The sequence below is a fragment of the Pithys albifrons genome, chromosome 9 (genome assembly GCF_047495875.1).
Source record: "Pithys albifrons albifrons isolate INPA30051 chromosome 9, PitAlb_v1, whole genome shotgun sequence".
Classification (NCBI taxonomy): Eukaryota; Metazoa; Chordata; class Aves; order Passeriformes; family Thamnophilidae; genus Pithys; species Pithys albifrons.
The window spans coordinates 28,447,590-28,471,411 of NC_092466.1; the positions used below are offsets into that span (position 1 = coordinate 28,447,590).

The 23,822-nt window shown below is 43.7% G+C and overlaps 1 protein-coding gene across 2 annotated transcripts; it reads right to left on the reverse strand.

Moving 5' to 3' along the window:
- Positions 1 to 1,382: 1,382 nt before the first annotated feature.
- SNCG (synuclein gamma) lies at positions 1,383 to 21,887 on the reverse strand. 2 transcript variants are annotated; one of them, XM_071563737.1, is made up of 6 exons: positions 21,843 to 21,887; positions 17,228 to 17,382; positions 12,148 to 12,189; positions 11,130 to 11,257; positions 2,855 to 2,929; positions 1,383 to 1,748 (listed from the first exon to the last, which is right to left on the reverse strand). In XM_071563737.1, exons 2-6 carry the CDS (start codon positions 17,346 to 17,348, stop codon positions 1,719 to 1,721), a joined length of 396 nt encoding a protein of 131 aa, XP_071419838.1. In that variant the 5' UTR covers positions 17,349 to 17,382; positions 21,843 to 21,887; the 3' UTR covers positions 1,383 to 1,718. The 2 variants fall into 2 exon arrangements, with proteins under 2 accessions (XP_071419838.1, XP_071419836.1); XM_071563735.1 differs by lacking the exon at positions 21,843 to 21,887 and having other exon boundaries at positions 17,228 to 17,496.
- Between the last annotated feature and the right edge of the window lie 1,935 nt (positions 21,888 to 23,822).

The following is a 23,822-nucleotide window of genomic DNA, read 5'->3' on the forward strand; positions in this document are numbered from 1 at the left end:
TCTCTCCTGGTTTAAGCACAGGGAAGCAGGGGCAAAGCCAGCTTGGGAGAGAGACCTTTGTGGAGCAGCTTACTCGTCCTTTGAGCTACAGCCTGGTCCAGCTGCTACCAATCCTTGCCTTCCACACATGCTGCAGCTCGTGAAGGCATTCACCTCCTGTTTCCCTCTGCCTGGCAAAACACAATTCTTTTTGTATCCCCATAAAGCAAAGCTTTGGAGCAAAGGGCTTTATCTTTTTCTGTCTCTGATGAGCACTAAGAACAGACTCCAGCCTCCTGCTGCTGGGCGTGAATATCTCTTTATGCCCTCTTACCTTAGCCTCAGTTTTAGTTATTCTGTTTAACTGGCAGATGTTTTGCAGGACATCAGAAAAGAGCATATCAGATGCAATTTCCTTTGAGGGGCCCTTGTTACTGGGCCCTTGTTTGCTAGGGCTTTTCTACTCTCTTTCTGTGTTGAGATCAAACACCCACTCAGATGAAAATTCTGTGTTCTCTGCAAGGCAATGCTTTACATGCAATAATGCAGGAGAGAGGCTGCTAACACACTTGCTAGATCCTTCCACGCTACAGCAAGTCTCTCCTGTAGCCACCATCATAATGCAGCTTAATGAAGAATAATGATCTGATTCTGAAGCAGTTTAAATCTCAACAGTTTACACTGGCTTCTCCTGGATTCATGGGTGTTCTGTCTGCAGATAAATAAAAGAACACACCATTAGACCCATATCTACTGGCATGCTTTAAACTCATTTCCATTATTTACAGCAATGAGCTTTGTAGCAACACTCTCCTGTCTCTACATCTGCTGCTCTCACTCAGCAGCTTATCTGCAGCCCATACCAGCCCCATGTTCATAGTGCACCACTAAATTCTCCTTTGGCACCTGCTCTTGCACTCCTGCATTTCACAGCAAACCTGCCCCTGCCAACAATAATTCAGTTCTGCGCTAACATTTTGGGTGGTGCCCATCACATCTCTTTAGTTATATTCTAGCAGCTTGTTACATTCAGGTGTCAGGATAGAGTTTTCAAGCTTTGCAGTAAGCAGGATACACTGAACTCAACATCACTTTCACATTCCTTTAAAAGCTTCCTCTTGTCCAATATCCACCCTCCCTGTTCTGACTCTCTCTTAAACATGGGAAGTATTTAAACAGTGAAACACCTGTTTCGGAGCCCTGAAAGACAGGAAGTTGGCCTACCCTACTGTATTGACTTCAGAAATACAATTTTTTGTGATTCTCCATCTTTTACAGCACAACTTAGGGCCCTTATAGTTTTGAGATCCTTCTAGCTTGATATGGCACTTCTACAGGAAGAGTGCATCAGTTCAGAAGTATCCAGATCTAAAATGATGTAAATAAAACTGACAAAACAAAAACCTTGTTCTAACACTTTATTAGTTAAAAAAAATATTTCCACAATACCTAGAGATCCCAAGTGCCAGTGCAGATGGATGCAAGGTACAGAGCAGTGAGCCCAACCAAAAGATGCAAAGCAAGTAGGTCGGGAAGCCAGAAGGGAGATGGGAAAGGACACATCTTTACTTACAATCAGAGGAGTCTGACACACATATATTGTACAACTGTTTAGGAGACAAGTGAAAGACTACAGAGCTGAATGTAGTTAGTCTATGGACGATGTGATTTTCCTGTTGTAGTGTCAGCTAATATTTCCATGTATGCCCTTGGAATTGTCTCTTTTGAGCTAGAATTCCCTAACTTGATGGATTGGCTTCGATTTCACCCTGTGAGAGAAGACAGATAGGAAAACAGTTAAATATTTCCAGTGAAAAACATATATAAATAAAATTAAGAGAAAAATCAGTGCTGATAGTCACCACACAAAACCTAATAAACAGCTACAAAACAATGAGGACCATAATGTGCAGAAAATAAATATCCATTCTTTCTGGAAACCAGACACTCCCAGTGTAACTCAGACCTCCGGGGAAAATGAGGGTGTGAGTTCACAGATGGTGGAAGTCAAGCTAATTGGGGCCAGGCTGGCACTGGCAGGAGTGTCCTGCTTTTTGCTGCTGGGTCTGCTCCTGCTCCAGCCTGACATCAGCATTGGTGGAGCCATGGAGTCAGTTGGATTAGCAGGGCTCATTTCTGGGACTGGCAGCAGGAGGTGATGCCTGGCAGAGGGTGTAGGTGCAAGCTGAGGCTTTTGGGAGCTTCAGGCACCATGAAAACACTCTGAGCTTCAGAAAAGCTGAAAAATGTGGGGTTTGGGTGCATGCAGTACTTGTGGAGTGGGCAGACAAAGGCCTAGGGACTGAAATCATAAAGGAAATACCATGCAAGAAGCATTTGCCCATTTAAAGTATCCTTGTTGGACAATAAGTTATCCTTGGTCAAGAGCTGGAATTGGCCCAAAGATTGACATCTAACCCAGGGCTTCAAAAGGACACTGCAGGTAGAACAGATCAAAAACTGAAAGAACTAATTTAAATGTAGAAAAAGCTATATAAAAATCTAACTTGTTATCTAAAGCATGGCTGCAATCAGGAAAAACTTATCCCATGTGATGGCAAAACCAAAAAGCATTAAGTATTATATGTGCATCTACACCCTAAAATCAGCCCAAATCAGGCAGCAGTTTACACTCTGTCCAGTCTGTCTCTTATGGAAAATTGTTGGTCCCTAAAAAAGGAAGTGGCAAAAGCAAGAACTGATGAGCTCAGATTTTTGTCAAGTAACCCAGGGAGGTGGGAACACCGAAGGGTTTCACCTTGTGGCAGATCTGTAACCACAGGATGCAAAGGGGAGACTCTCCTGGGGTGGATCCAGTAACCCAGAACCCCCCCGAGTGGTCCCACGAGTCTGCGGGGCCCTGGCACACCCTTACCTCTGTGCCTGGCGCTGGGGCCCCCTCTCCGGCCACCCTGGGCTGCTCCGGTGGCTGCGGCACTGCCAGGTCCTCCTGCCAAGTCACAAGCAAGATGTTTGTCCTTGCTGCCACATGCAGAGTCATTGCCCTAATCTTAGACAGACTATTCGAGCAGACTGTGAGAGGAATTGAGCATTACACACCCTAATGAAATACCAGCTTTAATGTTGCTTGAAATCTATTTTTGTTGTGCAGCTTGTTAGAGCAGATACCTCTGTAAAAGCAATTCAATTTCTTACAGCCTGGTTTAGGGTCTTTTTCATATAGAAACTCAGGGTTTTTCCTGTAATTGAGACCAGAGTTTTGACTCTTTCAGTGTGAACAAATCTGGGAGGAAGAAATAAATTTACTTACAATAAGACTACTCCAAGCCTTTACCCACATTATCTTGCTTGCCCTAAGCATTCATTGCAGAGACTAAAACTAATTTAAGGTACAGTAGTACTGTGGTGGTGTTAATGTCATGCTTCAGATAAAATGTCATTATCAGAGGATTTGTGCTTGAGTCCAAGCATTTACATAAGCACTTTTGGCTCTTTTAGCTACCTGTCTGCATCTTTCAGCTTCCTTCATATCCCAAAAGGAAGAGAAAAGGTGGTATTACCAGGCAATTACTTTAAGCACAATTTGGCCACATGGGAAGGGAAGATAAAATCCTGACCATACTGGATGTGCACAGGAGATGGACAGAAAGCAGTAATGTGTGGATTCAGTCAGTGAGAGCAAGGGGAAGCAGAAATAGCAGGACCTCTATAGCCCAGCCCCAAATCACCAGGGAACTCAATTAAAATTACAAAGCTTCTCTGTTCCTTTTGAGCACACATGCCCAGCAGGTTCCCAGAATTACTCTCTTTTCCCGCATGAAGTCAGGGCCACCACAGAAGGAACTGGAGGTATATATATTATGTCAAGGCAAAGTCAATAATGCATGGAAGGCAGAGTTATCATTTGAATTTTAACATTTTGGAAACAAAAAGCCACCACTTTGCCCAGTGCTGCTGTTGATGCAGTGCAAATCAAATGTTCCTGCCAAACCTACTGTAAACAGGACTTCATGCTCCACTGTGTTTGGGTAACTCCACTCTTAATTTTGACGTGTCTTTACTTTCCTGTTCAGTCACAACCGTTCTTGTCAGTATGAGAACACCCCTGCTGCTTTTGGAACTGAATTAGGGAAGAAGATGTGATGTGAAATAAAAAGGCAAAAATAGACAGAGTTACATAGATACAAGGTAGAGTCCATGACAATTCAAGCAGGATATTGGACTTCAGGTCCATTTGTGACAGGAAGGGGAGCCTGGTGATAGAAGCACTGCAACCTGCTTGTCCTACCTATGGGCTTCCTGCTCTCCTGGCAGGCTACCATAAGATCAATCCACCAGACAGCTGCAGCCCAGTGCTGATGCCTGTCACAGCTGCAGGCATTCCCTTCACCTCCTTGCAGAGAGAGTTGATTAGTTTGTTTTTGGGGAGCACCATGCACTGGGGGTGTCTCCAGATGAGAAGCACAATGTCATGATCTTTTCCTGAGGAACATGCCCTTAATTTGCACTGCATTGTTGGCTGAAATGATTCTTGCTAGTACCAGCCTGAGCTGTGTTAAGTAAGCCCAGGTAAGCTCATTACAGCAAATTGTGCACATCATGAAAGCCAGTTTTGACCAGCACAGCAGGGACTGAGTCTGCTGGGGGAGGTCACTGCTCCGACGGAGCCACTCAGCCACAGCCTTTCCAAAATGAGTCAACTCTCCTGCTGTCAGCAAACAGCTCGCTACTCTCCATTCATGGAGACTCATTCAGCCTCAGGATCCAAGCTGAGGCTTTAAAAGACTTTACAAGCATGTAGGGCCATACAAAAAGGACTACACCTTATAACGCAACAGCGCACATTACACTAAAGCAAGTAAAAAGCCTCAAACTGGACTCTGAAGCTTTACAAGCAGGTTTTTTGCCTGTTAGGTGGAAAGGAAAAAAATCTGCAACACAAGCCACTGACAATAGGTGCAACAGAAGGTGTTTTGTCGGTGTTTTGCAGGTCGAGTTACCAGCTGCTGTGTGAAATCCTGAAGGTTAATCAAAGGTGATTGCCTAAGGTGCTGAGCTGTGGTGGGAAAACTGAGGGACAGCTCACAGAAACCCAAGGACAAGTGCAGGGTGAGCACCTACTCTTCCTGTGGGCAGGGAGCTTGGCTCTTGTAGATGTGGAAAGAGTCATGGGAAAGGATACCTTTCTCAGGACCACCCTCAGGACACTGTATCCAAGAGCAACGGATGGGCTGAAAAATCCCTGTTCAGCTATTGTGCTGCTTTTCATATCCCTTAAATCGTGCTCTCATGCCAAGACTGCTCCAGAAGGATAAAAATCAACACCTATTTTTAGAAAGGGAAGCAACCATGTTTCTGGAGACTGTTTCTAAACTTTGGTGGAGGAACCAGCACAATTGCAGGATGAAGAGGTGTCAGGCCGTGTTAGGGATGTCGCCTCACAGCCTTTTTCTCACGCGCTTCCCACCCTGTCCAGAATAGTGATCATGAGATGAGGAAGGGCTGCATTCTTCAGCTGGGTGTTAGCTGGCTGGGGATTGCAGTGACTGCTCAGGAAAACACAGGAGGAGCATGTGATGGAAGGGTCTTCACTTTGGATGAAGAATGGAGATCCCTGGGTAGGAGCTCCAGCTATAATGCTGACTCACAGCACAATGCTGGGCAAGAAAGTAAGGTTGAACATCCACCTTCCCTGGGCCACAGCAAGAGTTCTGCCATTCCTTTCAGTGTTCATCTCCTCATTAAAAGGGATAAGATTTTCTAAGGGAAAGGCATGCTGAAACCATGAAGCAATTAGTAATGGTCCTGCTCTTAAAGAGAAAGCAGATTTTGTCCCCTTAGAAATTAAGTATTGTCTTAGAAAAAGTATTTTAAATGAAAAGAAAAAAATTCCAGTTTTTGCTATGAGTTGTTTTCTTCTATTTTTGGGGGGAAGTTGAATTTTTTTTGTAGTGAAGAAAGAAAAATTAAGTACTTTATTGTAACAGTTAACTGAAATACAAGACCTTAGAATTTCTTCCAGGAGTACCACACAAGTTTTTAAATATTTTATATATATATAAATATTTTTTTATATAGAATGTATACACTACAGAAGATTTTTATCTATAAAACCAATATTTCACAAAGGTTATGATTAAGCTATCACTAATGAAAAACTCAACACACTAGGATCTGCCATTTATAAAAATATTCCAGCACAATGTTAAGAAATCTTAAGTAGACTGTAGTACATGCTTATGGTTTCAGATATTTTAATATGGTTCTTTTTTTGAACTGATTTGAAAAGCCCAGAAACATTGAAAAAATAATTATAATCCAATTTCTCAGATTTCTTTTTCCCCCAGATTTTATGAAATTCCCTTTTTCTGCTCAGCAATTGAGTTTTATGTTCTGCTGGCTGAGTCCATATATCAAATGGAATTTACACTTATATCTATATTATGTATAGGCCAGTGAGGCATTTTGCTGTCCCCAAAAATTTGGACAAAGACAACCTTCTTAGTATTATTTCCTTAGAGAAAGCAGTCCAAATATTGGATGCTAGAATATGACTCATCAAAATCTCCAAAAAATCAGTGGCAAGCAAGATTTCATCATTATTATTATTGTAGTTGTTGTTATTATTATTATTAAGGCTGTAAGGCCAGAGAAGTTCACTTGGCAGCCTCATCTGCTACAAATTTAACAGCCCTCAATGGGACATCAATTGCATAAGGTGGAGAGGTTCGGCCTCCTGTAGAACTCTTGACCCTGGGTCTTGGAGCAAACACAATGGAACTTGGCCATATCCCCAGACCACTCCCTTGTAAACCCTCAGGCAACCTGACAGCTCCTATGGACGGGCTGTCCTGTGTAGGTTTCAGGCTGAACGTGCTCAGAGTGAGGCTGACAGCTCTAAGAGGTCAACCCGCGACCAAAGTGAGTGGACCCACCAACACGACAGACAGACAGACATGCAGGATTCCTGTCTTACCCCTACAAATCCAGGTGGACTCTTGGGGTGGCTGTGTTTTCATCCAGCTCACAGGCAGACTTCTCTGAGAGTTTCTTGGGTCTCTTTATACAAATAATACAAATTTAACAACGTATCCTACAGGATTGCTGGGGCAAAGCCTTGAGCCATGAAGCATACACAGAGTCTTGTAGATTTTAAGGCTTCAGCAGGGCCACTAACTCAGCTATTTTTCATGGGAAAGTGTATGCCTGGATACACTAATGAGACTGAGAGCAAAGCAGAGAAGAAGTGCCTGTAGGCAGAATACCCTGTTCCACACTGCTTTTGCAGTATCCCCTGCTCCTTGAGAGCTGGAAGGATACCACTGGGTTGCACCACTGCATCAACAAAGTACAGAGAAGCTTAAATACAAAGGGGAAGACTTGCAACTATTTATTCTACTTAATTGTAAGGTTAGCTGCTGGTTTCCCTGCTCCTCCAGCTCAGCAGCTTTGACCTCACTGGCCTCTCAGACGCCCTTGGTTGCTCTTCCTAGTGGCATTGCCCAGCCCAAACTAACTTGAACAGGGAGGTCACTGAATTTCTGCTTCTAATTCCTTCAGTGCAACTGTCCTGGCCTCAGTGGTGTTGCAGGGTATAAGTGAACAGGAACAAGGCCACGAATGTCAGCTGTTCACATCCAGAATGTGCAGTGGTTATGAGAGCGATGAGCCACGGTTTGGGTGCGGCTCATGCAGGCGAGATCAGGCGCACAGGGAAACGCCAAGATCCAGCGAACGCGCCCAGTGGATGCACATAACTGACAACTGCTCCAGTAATTAATGGAGCAAAATAAAAAGAAGATCAAACCCAATTCAAAGTGACAGTCATGAGCTGACAACTAAATCATAAAAACTGACAGGACAAATAGATCTAAGAGAAAGATCTAGGTGGAGGGTGTGGGGAAGCATCAACTACTGGGAAAATTGTTCCAGTCCCTGAGGGACATTTTGTGAGCGTGTGTATGTACACGTGCTTGTTCCCAACCACATGGTGTCTGCATTGCAGCAAGCTCTGTGCTGTGTCATGCAGGCGAAGAATTAATCCTCTTCTAAGGCAAGGATACGTAGTGGGTGATTATTTCACTGAAATCTCTTAATGTCCACCCCAGGGACAGGGATGGGTGCAGAGCCACAGACAGAATACATTCCAGATGGGCTTCATTCTTTTGTGTACGAGAAAAATTGTGAAGGGTTTATAATTTCTTAATTTACATGTTTTTAGTTAATACTTAAAAACTCCCCCAAATCAGTCAATACTTTCCTGTACTCAGTGAACAGTGATCAGGCCAGAGCCAAAGCCCTATCCAGAAATGCCAACACCACTACTCAAGGTTGTTCTCATTTGGAGCTTGGCACCTCTCCATAGGTGGGGGGTTACTCCAGTCTCATTTCCTTCTGCATCGCATTGAGTGCTCCCACCAAGGCCAGCAAGGAGCAGCAAGTTGCTGACCACCCCATGGATGTCCACATTTCAGTGCCTACCATGATCCAAGAGAGGGCTGAATTCTTTTCCCTGGTCCAAGTCACCATGTGATACACCCACAGAACTCAACCAACGCACGCCTGCTGTCTTGAGCAAAACTTAAGTCAGGATCCTTAGAGTTCCCTCCTCCTGCCAGTGATGCCAGCTGTCAAACGCACAGATTAAATGTCAACAAGCTCTCTGTAATTGATATTAATACTGGGAACGCTCAGCTGGGGACATGCCTCCTAGGCCACTTGACTCCCCAGACTCAAGTCACCCCGCAGCACTGCTCAGTGCCAGGCATTCACACAGCTCCCCAGTGCTTTGAACAGCCCCTCCATAAAGTCAGCAGGACACAACACTGGAGATAGTTGAAAACTGAAGACGCTAGCAACTGCGAGGAGGACAGGATGGAGCACAAGCCAGTCTCAGGACTGGATGTAACAGCTCTCTCAAACTTCAGGGGCTGACAGGCTTGTGTATGGCTCCAGCATTGCAAGATTGTAACAATAGATATTCACTGTCAAGATGTCTGAAAGCTACAACTTATCACTCAGTGTATCTCCAGTGGGTCTCCCGCATGCATTACAGTGCCTGGTGCTGCTCTTGGCAGACTCCGGATATACTTCCATTAGCAAACTGCGCAGCACAATAAGAGCAGATCTGGAGAAAAAACAGCCAGCACAACCCCTTATACTCCTTTCAGAGCTCTCCCTCTGGAGCAGCTTTGGCTCCGTGGCAATTAACCATTAGCAGTTGGGATGCACTCACTGTACCCATGGAGCTCAATCTTCAATGTCTAGCTCAATGCTGAAGTATGGTGAGTGAGTATGAACAGAAGATTTGCAAGCCTAAGCTGAGCTAAACCAGTGGAACAGATGACCCTTCTTTCACAGAAACAAGTATTTTTCCTGAATTTCTCTCTCCAATAATTTTGTCTTGTTTTTCTCCTCCTGTTTTCATTCTGCTGCCCACCTCTGCTGTTTGGCATGACACCATGATGCTGTGTCCAAAGCAGTTTCCTGGCTCCATTTAGTCTGCTCTTGGCCTTGTGACACATCCTAATTTTTTATTTCTCGATCAATCTCCATGTTAACTCTATGCTGTCAGACATCAGTGGAAAATGCCAGAATGACAATTCAGATGCTCAATACTTTAATGCTTCAAAACCTCACAGCTCTGTATATTGCCTGCAGTCTGCATAACCCAGAACCCTAGGGTGAAGGAATCACTGACTTTCTAAGGGACCACTTTCACAAGGCTGGAAACAGAAAACATTGACTGGTTTGAACTCTGAAATAATCTGTAAACTGTAACTGTCAGCCTTTGAGGTGGGGCATTCCCTTAGGAGGAAAGGGGAAGTGGATTGCTGCTGTTCAGGCCTTTGTCAGCAAATTCCTCCTCTTCTGGATCAATCACACCATGCCCTGTCAGCCCAAATGTCCGAGGGGGTATTCTAGCCCCATGGAATTAGGAATCACTGTTTGCACTTCTGCAGCCTAACTGCTATTCCCTATGGGAATAGAGATTAACCTTATCCCAAGGGTTTAGCAGAACTCCTGTATCTGCCCTTTTCACATGCTTTCAGGAGGACATTCTGCGTCACTTGTAGCTGCTGTTCTCCTCTTTTGTTGGGCTATTCTCCCAGGATTTATATGCTATGTAGAAGTTTTGTTTCACATCACAATGTGTTTACGTGCAGGTCAGGAAATTAATCAGCAGACTATCTGAACAATCAAAACAATTTTGGCCAGCCTGGCTTTGCTTTGCTTTGATTCTGGGTTTGGGTTTGTTGTGACTCATCTAGCTCATGTGGCTACCCACAGCATTGATCACAGCTCTCTGAAAAGGAGAGCCAGGCTTACCAAGAGCCAGGCTTACCAAAGAGCTGCCAAATATTAGCCTCATGTGCTGTACAAATGGTTGCTGTTTGTTACCACTGGGCAAAGCATCTTCTCCAATGACCAACACTGCCTTCATCCCGGGAGCTGTTCTGCTCCTTCACGTGCCCCTTAATCCCCTCACTTGTAGCAGTCCAGTTTGCCAAATCAAGCTGGAGGACAGAAGATGCCTTGTTGTGAAAAGCAGCACGAAGCAGAGCAGCAGGGCCAGGCTTTCCGTCGGACCGGGCTGTGCCTGAATTGCTGCTGCCCTCTGCTGCCTCTGGAGCTGCCGGAGCCAAGGCTGTGTATCCCACCAGCAAGGCACAGGTGTGACGACAAGTGGTCACCCTGTGCATTCCCACAATGCTGCAGCCCAGCCACATTTCTGCTGAAGTCCCTGGGAAAAATGCTTTTCTACATTTGCAAGAAAATGAAAGGCCAGACTCTTGCCAGCAGTGCCCACTGATGGGACAGATCATGGGCACAAATCAATTAACATGTCCATCTAAACAGAAGAAAACACTCCTCTCTCTTCCTGTGAGGGTGGTCTAACACTGGCACAAGTTGTCCAGGGATATTGTGAAGATATTCAAAACTCAGCTCAGCACAGTCCTCTCTCATTGACCCTAAGGGGGTTGGACTAGATGATCTCAAGCAGTCCCTTCCAAACTAAATGATTCTGTGACTACGTTAGGCATTATAAGATAATAAGAAGTTTTATATAAAACCAAATATTGCTGAAAACCTTTCATTAAATAAGTAAAGCCATCAACTGCAGGTATTTTAAATGTAATCCAATGGCAACTCTTCTGTCCTCCACATCTCCAAAGAAATAAATATACCTTTTTTACAACTCCAGCAGTGGTTGCGATGGTCTCTGCTCCCTCTACAGTCTTGTTTGCCACTGTGTTCACGCTGGCTACTACGGCTTCTCCCACCACATTGGCCTGTTCTTTGGTCTTCTCAGCAACTGGGATTTCAACAAAAGCAGAAAGTCAGTGAGCTAGACACTGCCAAAAGGCTGCCAAATGCCCTGGGACAATAAAGTGATTGCATTGAGGTAAAAGAAGAAATTGGCCCTGGTACAATCCTTGTTTGGATTTTTTTAGATGAGGTCATGTCTGAATTTGGATCTTGTACGTGAGGGTTTTTGTCTGACTCAAAATGCTGTTCAGAGAGCAGCACTGCAGCCTGTCAGTCTTTGTGGGCAACTGCAGAATGAAAAATTCACTGACAGAATGAAAAATTCACTGTCAGATATTAAGAGACAAAAGTGCAAATAAGGTATTTTGCATTGCAGACTGCACAGGACCTCTTTCTGGGTACCTACTGTTTGATTTAAGACTCCTGAGTAGAAAAAAAGTAATAATTATGAAATTCTCCAGGGAAAGGATCCCTTTGTCTCCCTGCAAGGCAGTCCATATGGCTGCTCTGCCTTGGAGTTTGGGTCGTAGAAGGAACCCTTTGGGCCCCTGACTCTTTGACAGGAGTCTCCCAAAGACCACAGTTTTGGCCTGACAGGACCTGATGCAAGTAAATCCTTTCTGCATGCTGGGCAGCACACTTGACACTGTGAAATATATATCTTGCTGTGAGTCATCCCAGTCTGCCAAGTAACCTTTATTGGATTTTTTTTTACCTGCTCTACTGATTAAATATTTTCTCCCATCTGTCTCCACTGCAAATGCCAGACCCTGAACCATTGCTCCTGGCAAGCACCCTTCATTCATCAGCTGGAAGGTCACACAGATCAGCGGTGTGAGAGAGAGACACCTCCCATTTGGCAGGGGCAACAGCTTTAGCAAGAGGTCTAGCAAATCACCACAGATTTCCACATCTGTCCCAGCACTGTGCTCTTACCTGAGGTCACGCTTTGCACTACACCTTCCTTGGTTTTGGTGCCTGTGAAAGGAAACACAGTCCATCAGTGCTACCTGGCAAAGAATCCCCTGGCTTTCTGTTCTTACAGAGTGTAGTAGGGAGCTATCTTGCTCCTGGTACCTCCTGCTCAGACACAAGACAGCAAAAGGGACCAGCTTCCCTTCCCAATAAAGTCAGTAAATACCTTTGTGTTGAGAGTTGGAGAACTTCAACAGCAAATTCTCTGGAGGTGCCTAGACCTGAAAAATCTTGATTACACCATGCTGGAGTGTGAAAAATTGTCCCTGGAATATTTCCAAAATGAAAAGAACAGTTGAGCAGTGGTAAATCAATGTTAATTGTAAAAATGACTGTATATTAAGTCACCTGGTAAAATCTCACCTACTTCAATTTTACAAGACAAGGAGTCACATCCATGACTCTCTCTTGCATTTCAGCAGAGTAATTGGCAGCAGTCATTTCAAATCTCATTCTATACCACCAGTAAAGACTGGAGAAACTTGAGGCTGAATTTACAGAACAACCACTCACTTATTACATACCTACTTACTAGATTCCCATTTCAGTGCCTCAGCCTAGGCTGTAAGTGCCTGCTTGGAGCAATACACAGAATGCAGATGGTTTTATCTCAGATTATGAAAGTACACCATATTGTACACTTATATTGTAATTTATCTCGCTGTTCTCAAGGCAAAAAAGTTAACAGGATGTGAAGGCATTCAGCTTGCAACACAAATAGCCCTAAGGAATAACTAATCTCTGTGATTTTCCTCCACGCTTCAAGTGACTAGCTATATACCCCTTCTACATTTATACTGCAGCAGATAAGCTAAATCATATGGTAGATGGGCAGCCCTTGTAACTAGGTGCTTTACACATGTTAAAAATAAAGGATCAAATTTAAGTCTCTTACAATTTAAATAAACACATGCCAAAATGCTCCACTGGTCCCATTTTACAGTATTTTGTAAATTATGTGCACCTATACAGGTTCTCTTCAAATTTCCCATACTAATACAACAAAAGGATTTCTACAGCCAACTGTCAAAAATCTAGAAATAGAGAACCAGGCAGATCTTTGACTCCATGGTAGTGGAGCATCTATGGGTATGGTGGAAGAAACCAGCTACAAATCACCTCATTTTCATTAACAGCCTGAAAAGCAAAACAGGTGCAGTGCCCTGATAACAACAGAGCCAGCCCAGCTCTGCTGTGCCTGATGCATGTTATGTGTTATCAAATGTAATTCTTGATTGTTGATTTATTTTGGTGGTTGTGATTGTTGCCTGCAGCAGAACAAAACTGTTCTACTACAATATGCCTTCAATATTTCACTCCACCCTCCTCAACTGTGTTAAAACTGAAGAGATGAAATCTCTGTACTTTATTACACTTGTTACTGCTGTAAACTGCAGTTCCTAGAGATGCACGTGATACTTGTGCACTGCTGTGAACTGGATTTAATAATGATGCCCATGATACACAAATGTGTGCAGAAGCACAGCTGGGAGCAGAGCAGGTGCAAGTCTCAAGCCATGAATGTGAGCTGAGCGGGACAGACAGAGTTCAATTCAGACACCATCCTGCTTTGGTTTCCCTCTCAGTGCCACTCTAATCAGAGTGCCACAATATTGACTAGACACAAAAGATTGCCTCATATCAGACACAGATGTTCAGGCTCGGCCCTTTGCTGCTTTTTGGTCAAAGAGCAGTTGCAAGGTAAGCAAAGTAGATGATTTGCTGTAGTTGCCTTCCATGGGTTTCAGTGTTGCAGTAAACATACTTAGTGAGACTTCTGTCTCCTATACATATGTTTTTACCAGACTTCTAAGGTGACTAACTGGGATCAATTTTTGCAGAGGGAGGGGAGTGGGGCAGGGTGCTATATTTGCTGATGGAAAATAATTCCAGACAGGAAGGATGCAGATAGAAGAAAAACATCCGAATCCATTTCGTGACAGAAGCAAAGTCATTGGGAAGAGCAGCTGCTGCAGCCTGGGGAGAGCTCGCCTGATGCTCCCGGCCCAGCCACACCCGATGACTCAGGCTCATATCCATATGCACCGCAAGAAACCTGACCTTCCGGCGCACGCTCCTGCCAGCCACCCGCATCTGTTGAATCAGAAAGCAATCACCTGATGCTCAATCTCATTTCACTCATTAGTTCTCGCCTGCAGCTTCTGTACACAGAATTAAAAGTTCATGCATCTTGCCTCTTCTGAGTGCTCTGAGTCATCTGTAAGAGCTTTGGTATGGGAAGGGTGGGACTGAGGTGGTGGAGTGTTCTCAGTGGGAGAAAGTTTAGAGCAGAAAGGGATATTATGATGGGCATTAAGTCCCGCAGGAGTCATTTAGTTTAAGCAGTGCTTGGTGCGTTTGGGCTTTCTGTGACACACATGATGGAAAAGCATTCTGGGTGCACTCTTTGTTGAGGCTTTCTGAATTACAGCATTAAACAGTGCTAATGACCTTATACTCAATACTCTGATGCAGCTTTGCATTAAATTCATTAATTAACTTCAGCATCACTTATCTCCCTTTTTAAACCAACTACGAAAAGATAGTCCACTGAACCAACTGCTGGATCAACACTAACTGTGCAGGGGTCCCCTGCCACTTTGGTACACCCAGAGGCTGTTACAAGTTGGAGAGCACTGTGATTTCACCAAGTGCAAAGGTGACCCATGCTATAGGATTTCTCTCTCTTTTCAAGCCCCCTTTCTCTACCCTGCCCGTTCAGGAAGCCGCGTGGTGGGGCAGGAGCACCCCATGCACTGACTCCCCCAGCCATGGCATCACCTCAGGCTGTGAACCACCTCAGGCTGGCCTGGCTGTGAACCGCATTGCAGTGCCAGCACAGGGCAGAGGCATCTCTTTCCTGCCATGGGCTGTGGGAGCTGAACCTGCGTGGACCAGAGGAGAGGGATGAGCTGGCCACAGTGCCCCAGGGACACTGTTCAATCTGGGCAGATGCCTCTGAACAAGCATTATTTTCTTCTCATGGGCATCAGCAAGTGACTTGACAGATATGGTGGTTGTGCCCAGACACTTGGAATCCTCCTTGGAGAGTCAGCAAGAAGTTAACACAAACCTGAATAAAAGTAAGGGATCCACTCTATCCATCCTAGGCCACGGAGCTTTTCCTCCCTTTCCTGATGTTCTGAAAAGATCCTCCAGGTTTGATACAGTATTATTTTTGCCTAGCATCCAAAAATTCAATTTTGTCCCCTAATGCTCTGGATGAAGCTGCTGGGATAGGACTCTGCAAAGGAAAGTGCAGGGAAGGAACAGTTCAGGTCTCTGATTTACCCTTTATGTGGCACAGAGTGGTAAAAGGCAGCATGAACTACATAGTAATCATTCCAGTTTTAATCAATATACTGTGCCTCCACCTTTTTTGGTTATTAAAAAAACTAATTTTCTGAGCTAATCAGCCTCTGGCCTTTACTTTTCCTGCCTGTGAAAGACTGAATTTTCCCCAAAGGGTTGAGCTTCCCCCAAGTGTGCAACAGGAACTGAATCAGCCCAAGGCAAAGCACTGGGCAGTGCATGACAGGGCAGGAACTGGCAGTATACCAAGAAACCAAACCAAATCAATAAAAGGAGAGTGCACTTAATCTTCACCTTGATCCTTATCGTCATTCAGAGATTAAGGTTTTAAGGCTTTTTAGTTCTGGGCTTGTAGAAAACTTTATTGAAAGGTTAGAATCTCATAAAAAGACACTGCACCTCATGGCTGTACAACAAAGAAAACCAGGTCACAGTATGGAGGTGTGCAACGTGACTGAACAGAGACATGAGGAATTACATATAAAAATTCTGAACAACCCTGACATGACTCAAATCTGGAAGCAGGTGGAGCAGTAGTGATGCCACAATGTGACACCAATATGTGACATTTTGCAGGTTGGTGTTTCAGTTACTGTAGTTAGTTTAATTGCTCACAGGGATGCTGCTTACCTTTTTTTTATTGTGAGTCAGCTTCAAATTGAAATGTGAACTCTTACATCCATTCATTTCCAGCATGACAATAGTTAAGTATTTAAAAATTCCAGATGAAAACATTACCAGAACTGCCACATCCAAATTTTATATTAATTGATAATGTACAAATATATATTTATAGCCACTGTCAATATAGCTGTTCTAAATATAGTAGCTAAGTATAGCTGTGGATGTTGCAGTAGGAGAGCAGGAAGATCCTGCATGTAAACTTTCTTACTAAAAGAAACCCTGTCTTCCACATCTAGCAAAAATAAAAAAACCTGTGAAACACAGTAATCAGCAGCGAGGTCATCAGTCTTGGGAACCTAAGACTCTGTAGATTTTGTATTATCTGGAATATCTGACCATCCAGCCATATAATTGCATGTGCTAGATAGTGGAGATAGTGGGTTTCAAGGGTGACCTTGAAAGGAGAGCTTTCTGAAACAGTCCATGAACTGCGAGAGAGATCTTTAGACAGGACATCAGGCATGCAGTTTCCCAGATCCTATTCTTTGGGCAAAAGGAATTTGGGCGTCTCTTGTAAGGCAAGATTAATGTGTGCACAGGCAATGAAATAGGCTGGTGAACAAGAGAAGGATTTCAGGATAAAACAGTTTGTTTGTGGGGAAACAGATGCATCCTGCAATCCCCTCTTACTAACACTGCTGGCTCCTCTCAGGGACCTCCTCAGCATGTCTCGCAGTGTGAGGTGAGGCGGAGACCAGCAGTGCTCAGATGCTCTGAGAGTGTCTGACTCACCCTGCAAACAATCAGTGAATAATCTAACAGAGACCTTACACCTGAGCATCTACTCCTTAGCATTGCATTCCTTCTGCCTCCCCTGAAGTAGTGATCATTTCTACACCTAATTTACAGTTGGGGAAACTGAGGCAGGGGGAGGCTGTGCCACCCCAGGTTTACACAGCGACTCTGTGTAGAGCTGAGGATGTTATCCAGACTTCCTTGCTATTCACTCCCAAGCCCCAGGCACAAAATAGTTTCCCCAGACTTTCTCAGAGACAGTCTATGCAAGTCCATGCTCAAATGTAGATTCAAACTAGTTCTCTCTTACCTACATACATTACCCCTTCTTTAGTCTTCTCAGCAGCCTCCGTCACTCCCTGCTTGGTCTTTTCTGCAGCAGCCACCACACCTTCTTTAGCAATGGAGAAACCTTTCTTAAAGACATCCATTCTTGCTGCTTGTTAAGGTGTTATCTGGGATGATCTGAATGAGGGACAGCAATAAAAAGCACCTCAAGGCTGGGGCTGTGAGCTGCAGCCTTACCCTCGGCAGATACTCGGTTTCTCTGCCAGGCTCTGCCTTTGCTCTTGCTCCTCCGCTGGATGAAGGCAGTGTGGCAAACCTCACAGCCCTCGCTGGCTCTTATTGATGAAGTGTGCTGCAGTGTAGCCAATGCCTGTGTGCAGCCGATACTGAAATATTAATGATATGGATCTGCTTGGGAAGGTTTAAGAAGGGAGGGGGAGAGAAGGACAACAGCAGTAGGTAAGGGACTGACTGGAAAATTTCCAGACAGATAGAGCTTTTAAAATATGCTGCAATGCTCTCACTCAAGGATGCTCTCATGTGAAGAAGGAGACTTTTTATCTGGAGAGCTGAGTTCTTGAAAGGGCATCTTCCCGAGGCTGCAGCAGGAGCCAAACATCAGCTCTCCAGGGTTCCCAGAGGATGGAGAGCAGGTAAAGCTGCTAGCATTTGTAGCAAACAAATAGAGTCAAAGTTTTTTGGTCTGGCAGTTACCAGAACATACCCTGCACAAAATGGTAACAAGAACATTATTTCTACTAAATACTAAGAGAAAAAGTGAACCAGCTACAGGTTGGTGGTTCAGCTGAAGGGAGCTAGAGGTCCCATTGGCTGTGCTTGTCAAGTCTGAAGGCATTCAGGATAAGCTATGGGCTTTGCTTAGCTGTATATCCCATTACAATGGTCCATTTCTGAAAAATCAGATGCCTGTTGAGGGAAATCCTGTTTCCTATTTGTTTCTGCGAGTTGCTGTAGACAGAGCTCTGCTCTGCCACCACAGAGTGAGGTGTCATTTCTCACTGAGGCCATCACTCACTCAGAGGGCTGTGCTGCAGAGCACAGCAGGGCAGGAACTCACCCAGCACAAAACTGACTGGGAAATCTCACAGTTTGCAAGCAGGGTCCAGCCAGCCCCAGGGCCTTGCTAGGGAGAGATAAAAAACACAAATCACTATCCTACTGTGCTTGCAGTAAAACTCTAGCTAAACTGTTTTCTGAAGTAGATCCTGGGTGGCCCAAACCAGCTATTGCCCCACTAGCAAACTGAAATTCAGTGCTACCACATGTGAAAACAGTTGCTGGTGCAGCAAGGTGATTTTTAACTAATTTATTTTTAATAGTGCCATATGTGAAACTACAGAAGCCATGAATCATCAGCTATGAGCCCAAACCCTGACCAGCTTTGGTTGCTTTTCCTCACCAAGCAAACAGAATACAAAACTCAGAGGCTGAGCTACATTATGAGAGGGTAGCACACTGTAATGTCATGGAGTGCAGTGGTCTCTAAGCCACTGCTGCCACGAGGTTTCAGCCTGGAAGTTTCAAATGGGGAATGACTACACAGAAAAGTCTGAATGAAAAATGGCACATCTGTACATACGTGCAGACATGTACACAACGATGGTTCTTAACGTGGCACTAAGACTAGTTCTTCCATTTTTGGGAGTGTGTTTTTTTACCCCTTACTGAAATGACTGAAAAACTGTGGAGCTGGAAGATAACGCATAGAGTTCTTAATCTTTTTCTCACAAATAAGTCTCCTTATAAATGAAGAACAATTTTCCACTTGAATGTAGAGGAGCCAAAACTCTGACAGACTAATGAATTTATCAATTGTTAATTAAAAGAAGTGCAAGATCCAGAGAAAGGCCAGCACAGCATACCAATTATTGTGGGAGCTTACATAGTTGGAGATTGTTGCAGCAGAGAGTGAAGAAAAGACTTTTGTTACCTGATCTATCAAAATTCCCCTTAGGTGGCTGATGCTCTTTTCTGCTCCCAGGGTACTCACAAATTGAAAATATCTGCATCTTTTTTTGGGCCATACAACCAGTGGTTTAGATGAGCTGCACTTGGAGCAGTTGCTAAAATGCCATTGATTCCATCAAGCACAGGGCAGGAATCCTGCTTTAACTACATTTGTTAAAAAAAATGAGTTTACCCTCTTTGGGAATTGCTACAGGGCCTGTTTACTTTTTCACCAGACTTTCAAAGATTGTTAAAGCAGAGCTTTTTCCCAGGGTTATGGGTTTTACTGGTATTTTCAGGAGAATGCCAAGGCTGATAAGGTTCTGTGAGAAGTGCATTTTGATTTCGTTCAGCTATTGTTCTGTCATTGTGATTTGTATAATTGAATTCTACATATTTTGCACTGCTATAAAAGGTAACAAATACATGAAATATCAAGGCATCCTGGGATATGAAACATGAATCATCACCAGATTGAATTAGCCAATACTCAAGTGGGATACTCCTTTCCTGCCTTCTCCTCTGCCGATGACCTTCAGAAAGGGTTCACAGGAGGTGTTTAAATGCTGTTGGATCTCTCCCAAGGAAGCAGGCAGTTTGCACAGGCATTGTTTTACCTTGAAACCTTTTTAGGAAAGCTCTGGACTCAAGACAACATCATAGATGATCTATATAGGGCAAGCATCCACAGCAGCTCCTGAATGTTTGCCACCTCAAGGCAACTGCATAATCCTATTTATACTCTAAGCAGAGGATTCAGTCCCAGCTTGTTGTCAATCCTGCCTCAGGTAGATCTAACTACAGGACTTAATGTAAGCAACCTGGGCTTTAAGGTTTTGTTAGGTTCTCAACTTAGTGTCTGTAAGTTTTCCCTTTGTATTAGAATAATGTAATCAGCAGCTAAAGAGAAGATCCTCCAGCAGGCAATTCAGAGACTCTAAGTTCCTATCTCACCTGGCAGCTACCTCTTTTTGTCTGTTATCTGTGTTACAACACTGGGGAGAAGCCAGTTAAGTGATACATTAAGCTCCCTTTTTTATTACTATTAATTCATATCTCTGTAAATCAATTAATCTCTCAAAAAACATTTGGCTGATGTGCATAACACCAAAGGAAAGCCTCATCATGACTTGTGCAATGACAAACCATCCAACTGCTCTTCATTTAAAGTCTGAATTCTGACTGCTCAGGCTTGGCCATTGAGCCTCTTGCTGCATTACACCAGTTTCCTGAAGGTCTCTGCAAGGAGCAGTTCTCCACCTCTCACACATCCACACCTCTCAGGTGTCTGGAAAGCAGGTTTGTGCAACACCTGCCAGCAATTCTGGAATATGGGCAAGAGAATTCTAACTTGTCTACTTATTCTCAAAGCACTGATGCAAGGGAAAGAAAAGAATGCAAAGTAGAAATCAAGATTTCCTGCTCTCTACTATCTTTTTCTTTATGTCTACAATGAAGTAAACAGGATTTTACTTAATTTTTGTCTTTCCCTTCTTGAATTTTCCCAGTTGTAAGCTACTCTGCACACAAAACCTTAACCTTGTCCTTTAATGATGAACTTATGCTGGAGTCTTAACAGCTGACAAAGTCATTTTGCTGGATGAAAGGAGTGTGATTTGATCATATTTCCATTGAAGTATTTAAATGGTGTATGACGTTTGAAAGACAGGTAAGGAAAGACAGACTGCTTTTGTGGCTGGTAAATATCCTTTGTTCAGGAAGTTTTAGTAGGAAGAATATTAACATTAACAAACCTTGCTCTACATAAACAGAACTCCTTCCTCTCTCAATTTATAAAAACTTCAAAATGCAGAAAGAACTGTCTCAGATCATTCATTTTCATGCCCTAACGAAAACAAGCAATTGTCTGACGTGCTCTTGGCAAACATTTTAGGACTTGAATCTCTGCATGTACGTCTGCATAGTTAATGAGTTAATTTCCTCTGCCAGGGAATGAATAGGCCAGGGATGAGCCATTTTTCAGGCACACATACAGACTGCAGAAAGCTGCCTGTGCAGCAGTATTTCATGACTGATCTCTGCTGTTGAATACCACTGATAGCTTTTGAGCAAACTATTAAAAATATAGGCAACAAGAATTCATCTTCTTCCTCTGATGGATAGAGCAGTGAAAGGAATTGCTCCGTAGCCCAGCAGCCTCCCTCCCAACACTCCTCTCCCTTCCCCAGAGCAGCTGCACACGCACCAGCAGCAGGCAAGGAATGAGACAGCATTTTGCAGATCTAAAACCCAGTGCCTAATGAGAAGTTACCCCCTTGCTGTGCAGCTATCAACAAAAAATGTCCTACTCATCTTCCTAGACATAAATCCTTTCAGTTATTCAGTATGCTTCAGAGATTTGGAGCTGGGCTATAAGTACCTAAAGTAACACTTGCTGATTAAAATAATTCCATCTTTGCTTGGCTTTTTAAAACATTTCCCTCCCCTTCCCCCCCCCCCCCGCCCTTTCTTTTTGCTTCTAAATACACAGATTCAGAATTTAAGTCTACAATAAAGAGCATTACAGAGTAGGCAGTAAATCTGGAAAGACACAAAAGAAACAAACAAAATCATCTGAATGTATAAATTGAAAATTAAATTTCTAAGGGCTCTTTCTCCAGAGACACACTGACTGGAACAGCCAGTGAGTTTGCTTTCCAAGTACGTACCAGCCATTTATCGTAGGAGCCATTTATCAGCCGCATTGTTTGGCACCGTGTATTGTGTGGTCACCCACCTCCGATCCAGCTGGAGCTCCAGGGCTCCGACTCTGAACAAACAGAAAAGGGCCAACATGAGATTTTGTATCTTAAGCAGATTATCTGGAAGAGGGTGCTGGCATTTGACAACTTGATTCAGTGGAATTGCAAACAGGACATTGAACTCTTGGGGCAGACAACATCAGCAGGGGTTAAGAGCTATGTTTAATGGAAACAGCTTTAACTACCACACAAGGCAACAGCAATCCCTACCATTACCAGTAAGATCCCAAGGCATTCTGACCAATCTGCTGTAATTGGCAATATCAAGTCCTTAAAGATTAGTTTGAACACTTTGAGGAAGTACTTCCCAGAAATACTTGGGGGAAAAGTATTTTCATGAATAAGGACACATCAAAAAAAAAGCCACTAGTGCCTGGGGATCAAGAGTGGAGTGACAGTATCTTTTTGGATAACTGTTCTGGGAACTGCTAGAAACTTCTGAGGAATATCAGGGCAGCTCCAAATATCTCCACACCACTATGATTATCACTCCATCACTCACTGATAGGGCTTCAACTATACCTTTGGAGTAACACTTATTTCCAAATTATGTTTTAAATGTGATTTATCTCACCTATTTCTTTCATTCTAGCAGTAGTACCCAGCTGTGTAAGGTACACCAACACTAAACCAGGCAACTGAAAAGTGACTAGACATCTATTGATGTTAGTTGGTACAGGGTTGTCTTTCTCACCTAGGAAGTACCTCCTAGAAGAGACTGAACTCAGAAAGCAATGAGCAAATTGTTGCAGCAAAATGACCTTGTATGTCTGTTTTTTCTGGTTCCATGCTGAGGCACCAGCTGCAAAAAATTGAGGCAAAGTTGTGGTGTATCTCATTCCTGAGTAGGTACACTCCTCATACCTGTTGCTCTACAGATGTAAAAGAAAGAAAAGTTACAGCTCAGTCTGCCAACAAATCTAATGTTATGAGCCAACAGCATTACCTGAACATGATATTCAGATACCCTAAATCAGAAGAGCTATTAGACAAAAACCTGACCTAGTGTTCAGTAGGGAAGATCCTTTGAATAATTCACACCTTCCATGTGTTCATAGCAGCATCCTATGCTACTCCTATCACAAAGAAAGAGATGTCATCCTCTGACATGCTCCATATTTTAACTTCTTTCATAACTGCTACCAAAAACTCACCCTAAATTATTAACTTGTAAATCTGTGCCTGCTGCACCCATAAGGAAGCACCATTACAAAGGCACAGAGAACAGGTTCTTGCTCCTGAAGAAGCAGCAGGTGTTCTGAGCCAGGAGGACAGAGAAACATTGCCCCACCACTGAGAGGAGTCCTATCCATGGAAAGATATATATTGAAAGACAAGTCCAAAGGGTTTGGAATTAGGTCACAAATGGGAGAACTTCAATATCTGTGGCACAAACCCACTTCTTTGCAAGCCAGGATCTCACCCCAGCTCAGGTTATAAGACTGTTGCTTGTTTTGTCTCATGTTTGTTTCAGTTCCTTCCTGATAATGGTCTTATTACATAAACAAACATAAGGCTTAGGTCACATCCAGTTACTTATAAGAAAAGCACATTTGTATGTGAAACATGGCACATGAAATATTCACACACTGACAGGTATTATAGCAGGATGCACCCAATTCTGAAATAAAAGCAGCAGGAAGGAACACAGGGAAGTTGCTAAGTTCTTTCAGTCTTCAGTCCAGACCTTGTGATTTCATCTCCCTGGAGAAGTGACAGTAAGAGCAGGTTTTGTTATTACAATTATAAAAATCTCTCTCTACTTGGGCCCCTGTGCTTCTGTCACTGCCCTGATGCTCAACTGCTCTTACACAGCAGTGTGTGTCACAGGTCAGTAAGGGCGTTTCTGCCTTTCTCTGGGTTCTTCCATTAAGCATAAAATGGGGG

What these genes read in the sequence shown, in the direction of transcription:
- SNCG (XM_071563737.1), bottom strand. Translation starts at nt 17,348, where the DNA reads ATGGATGTCTTTAAGAAAGGTTTCTCCATTGCTAAAGAAGGTGTGGTG. An exon ending in CTGCTGGAGTTGTAAAAAAG is followed by an intron (nt 2,930 to 11,129) that starts GTATATTTATTT and finishes GTGACTTGGCAG; the next exon opens with GAGGACCTGGCAGTGCCGCA. An exon ending in CCCCAGCGCCAGGCACAGAG is followed by an intron (nt 1,749 to 2,854) that starts GTAAGGGTGTGC and finishes CTTCTCTCACAG; the next exon opens with GGTGAAATCGAAGCCAATCC.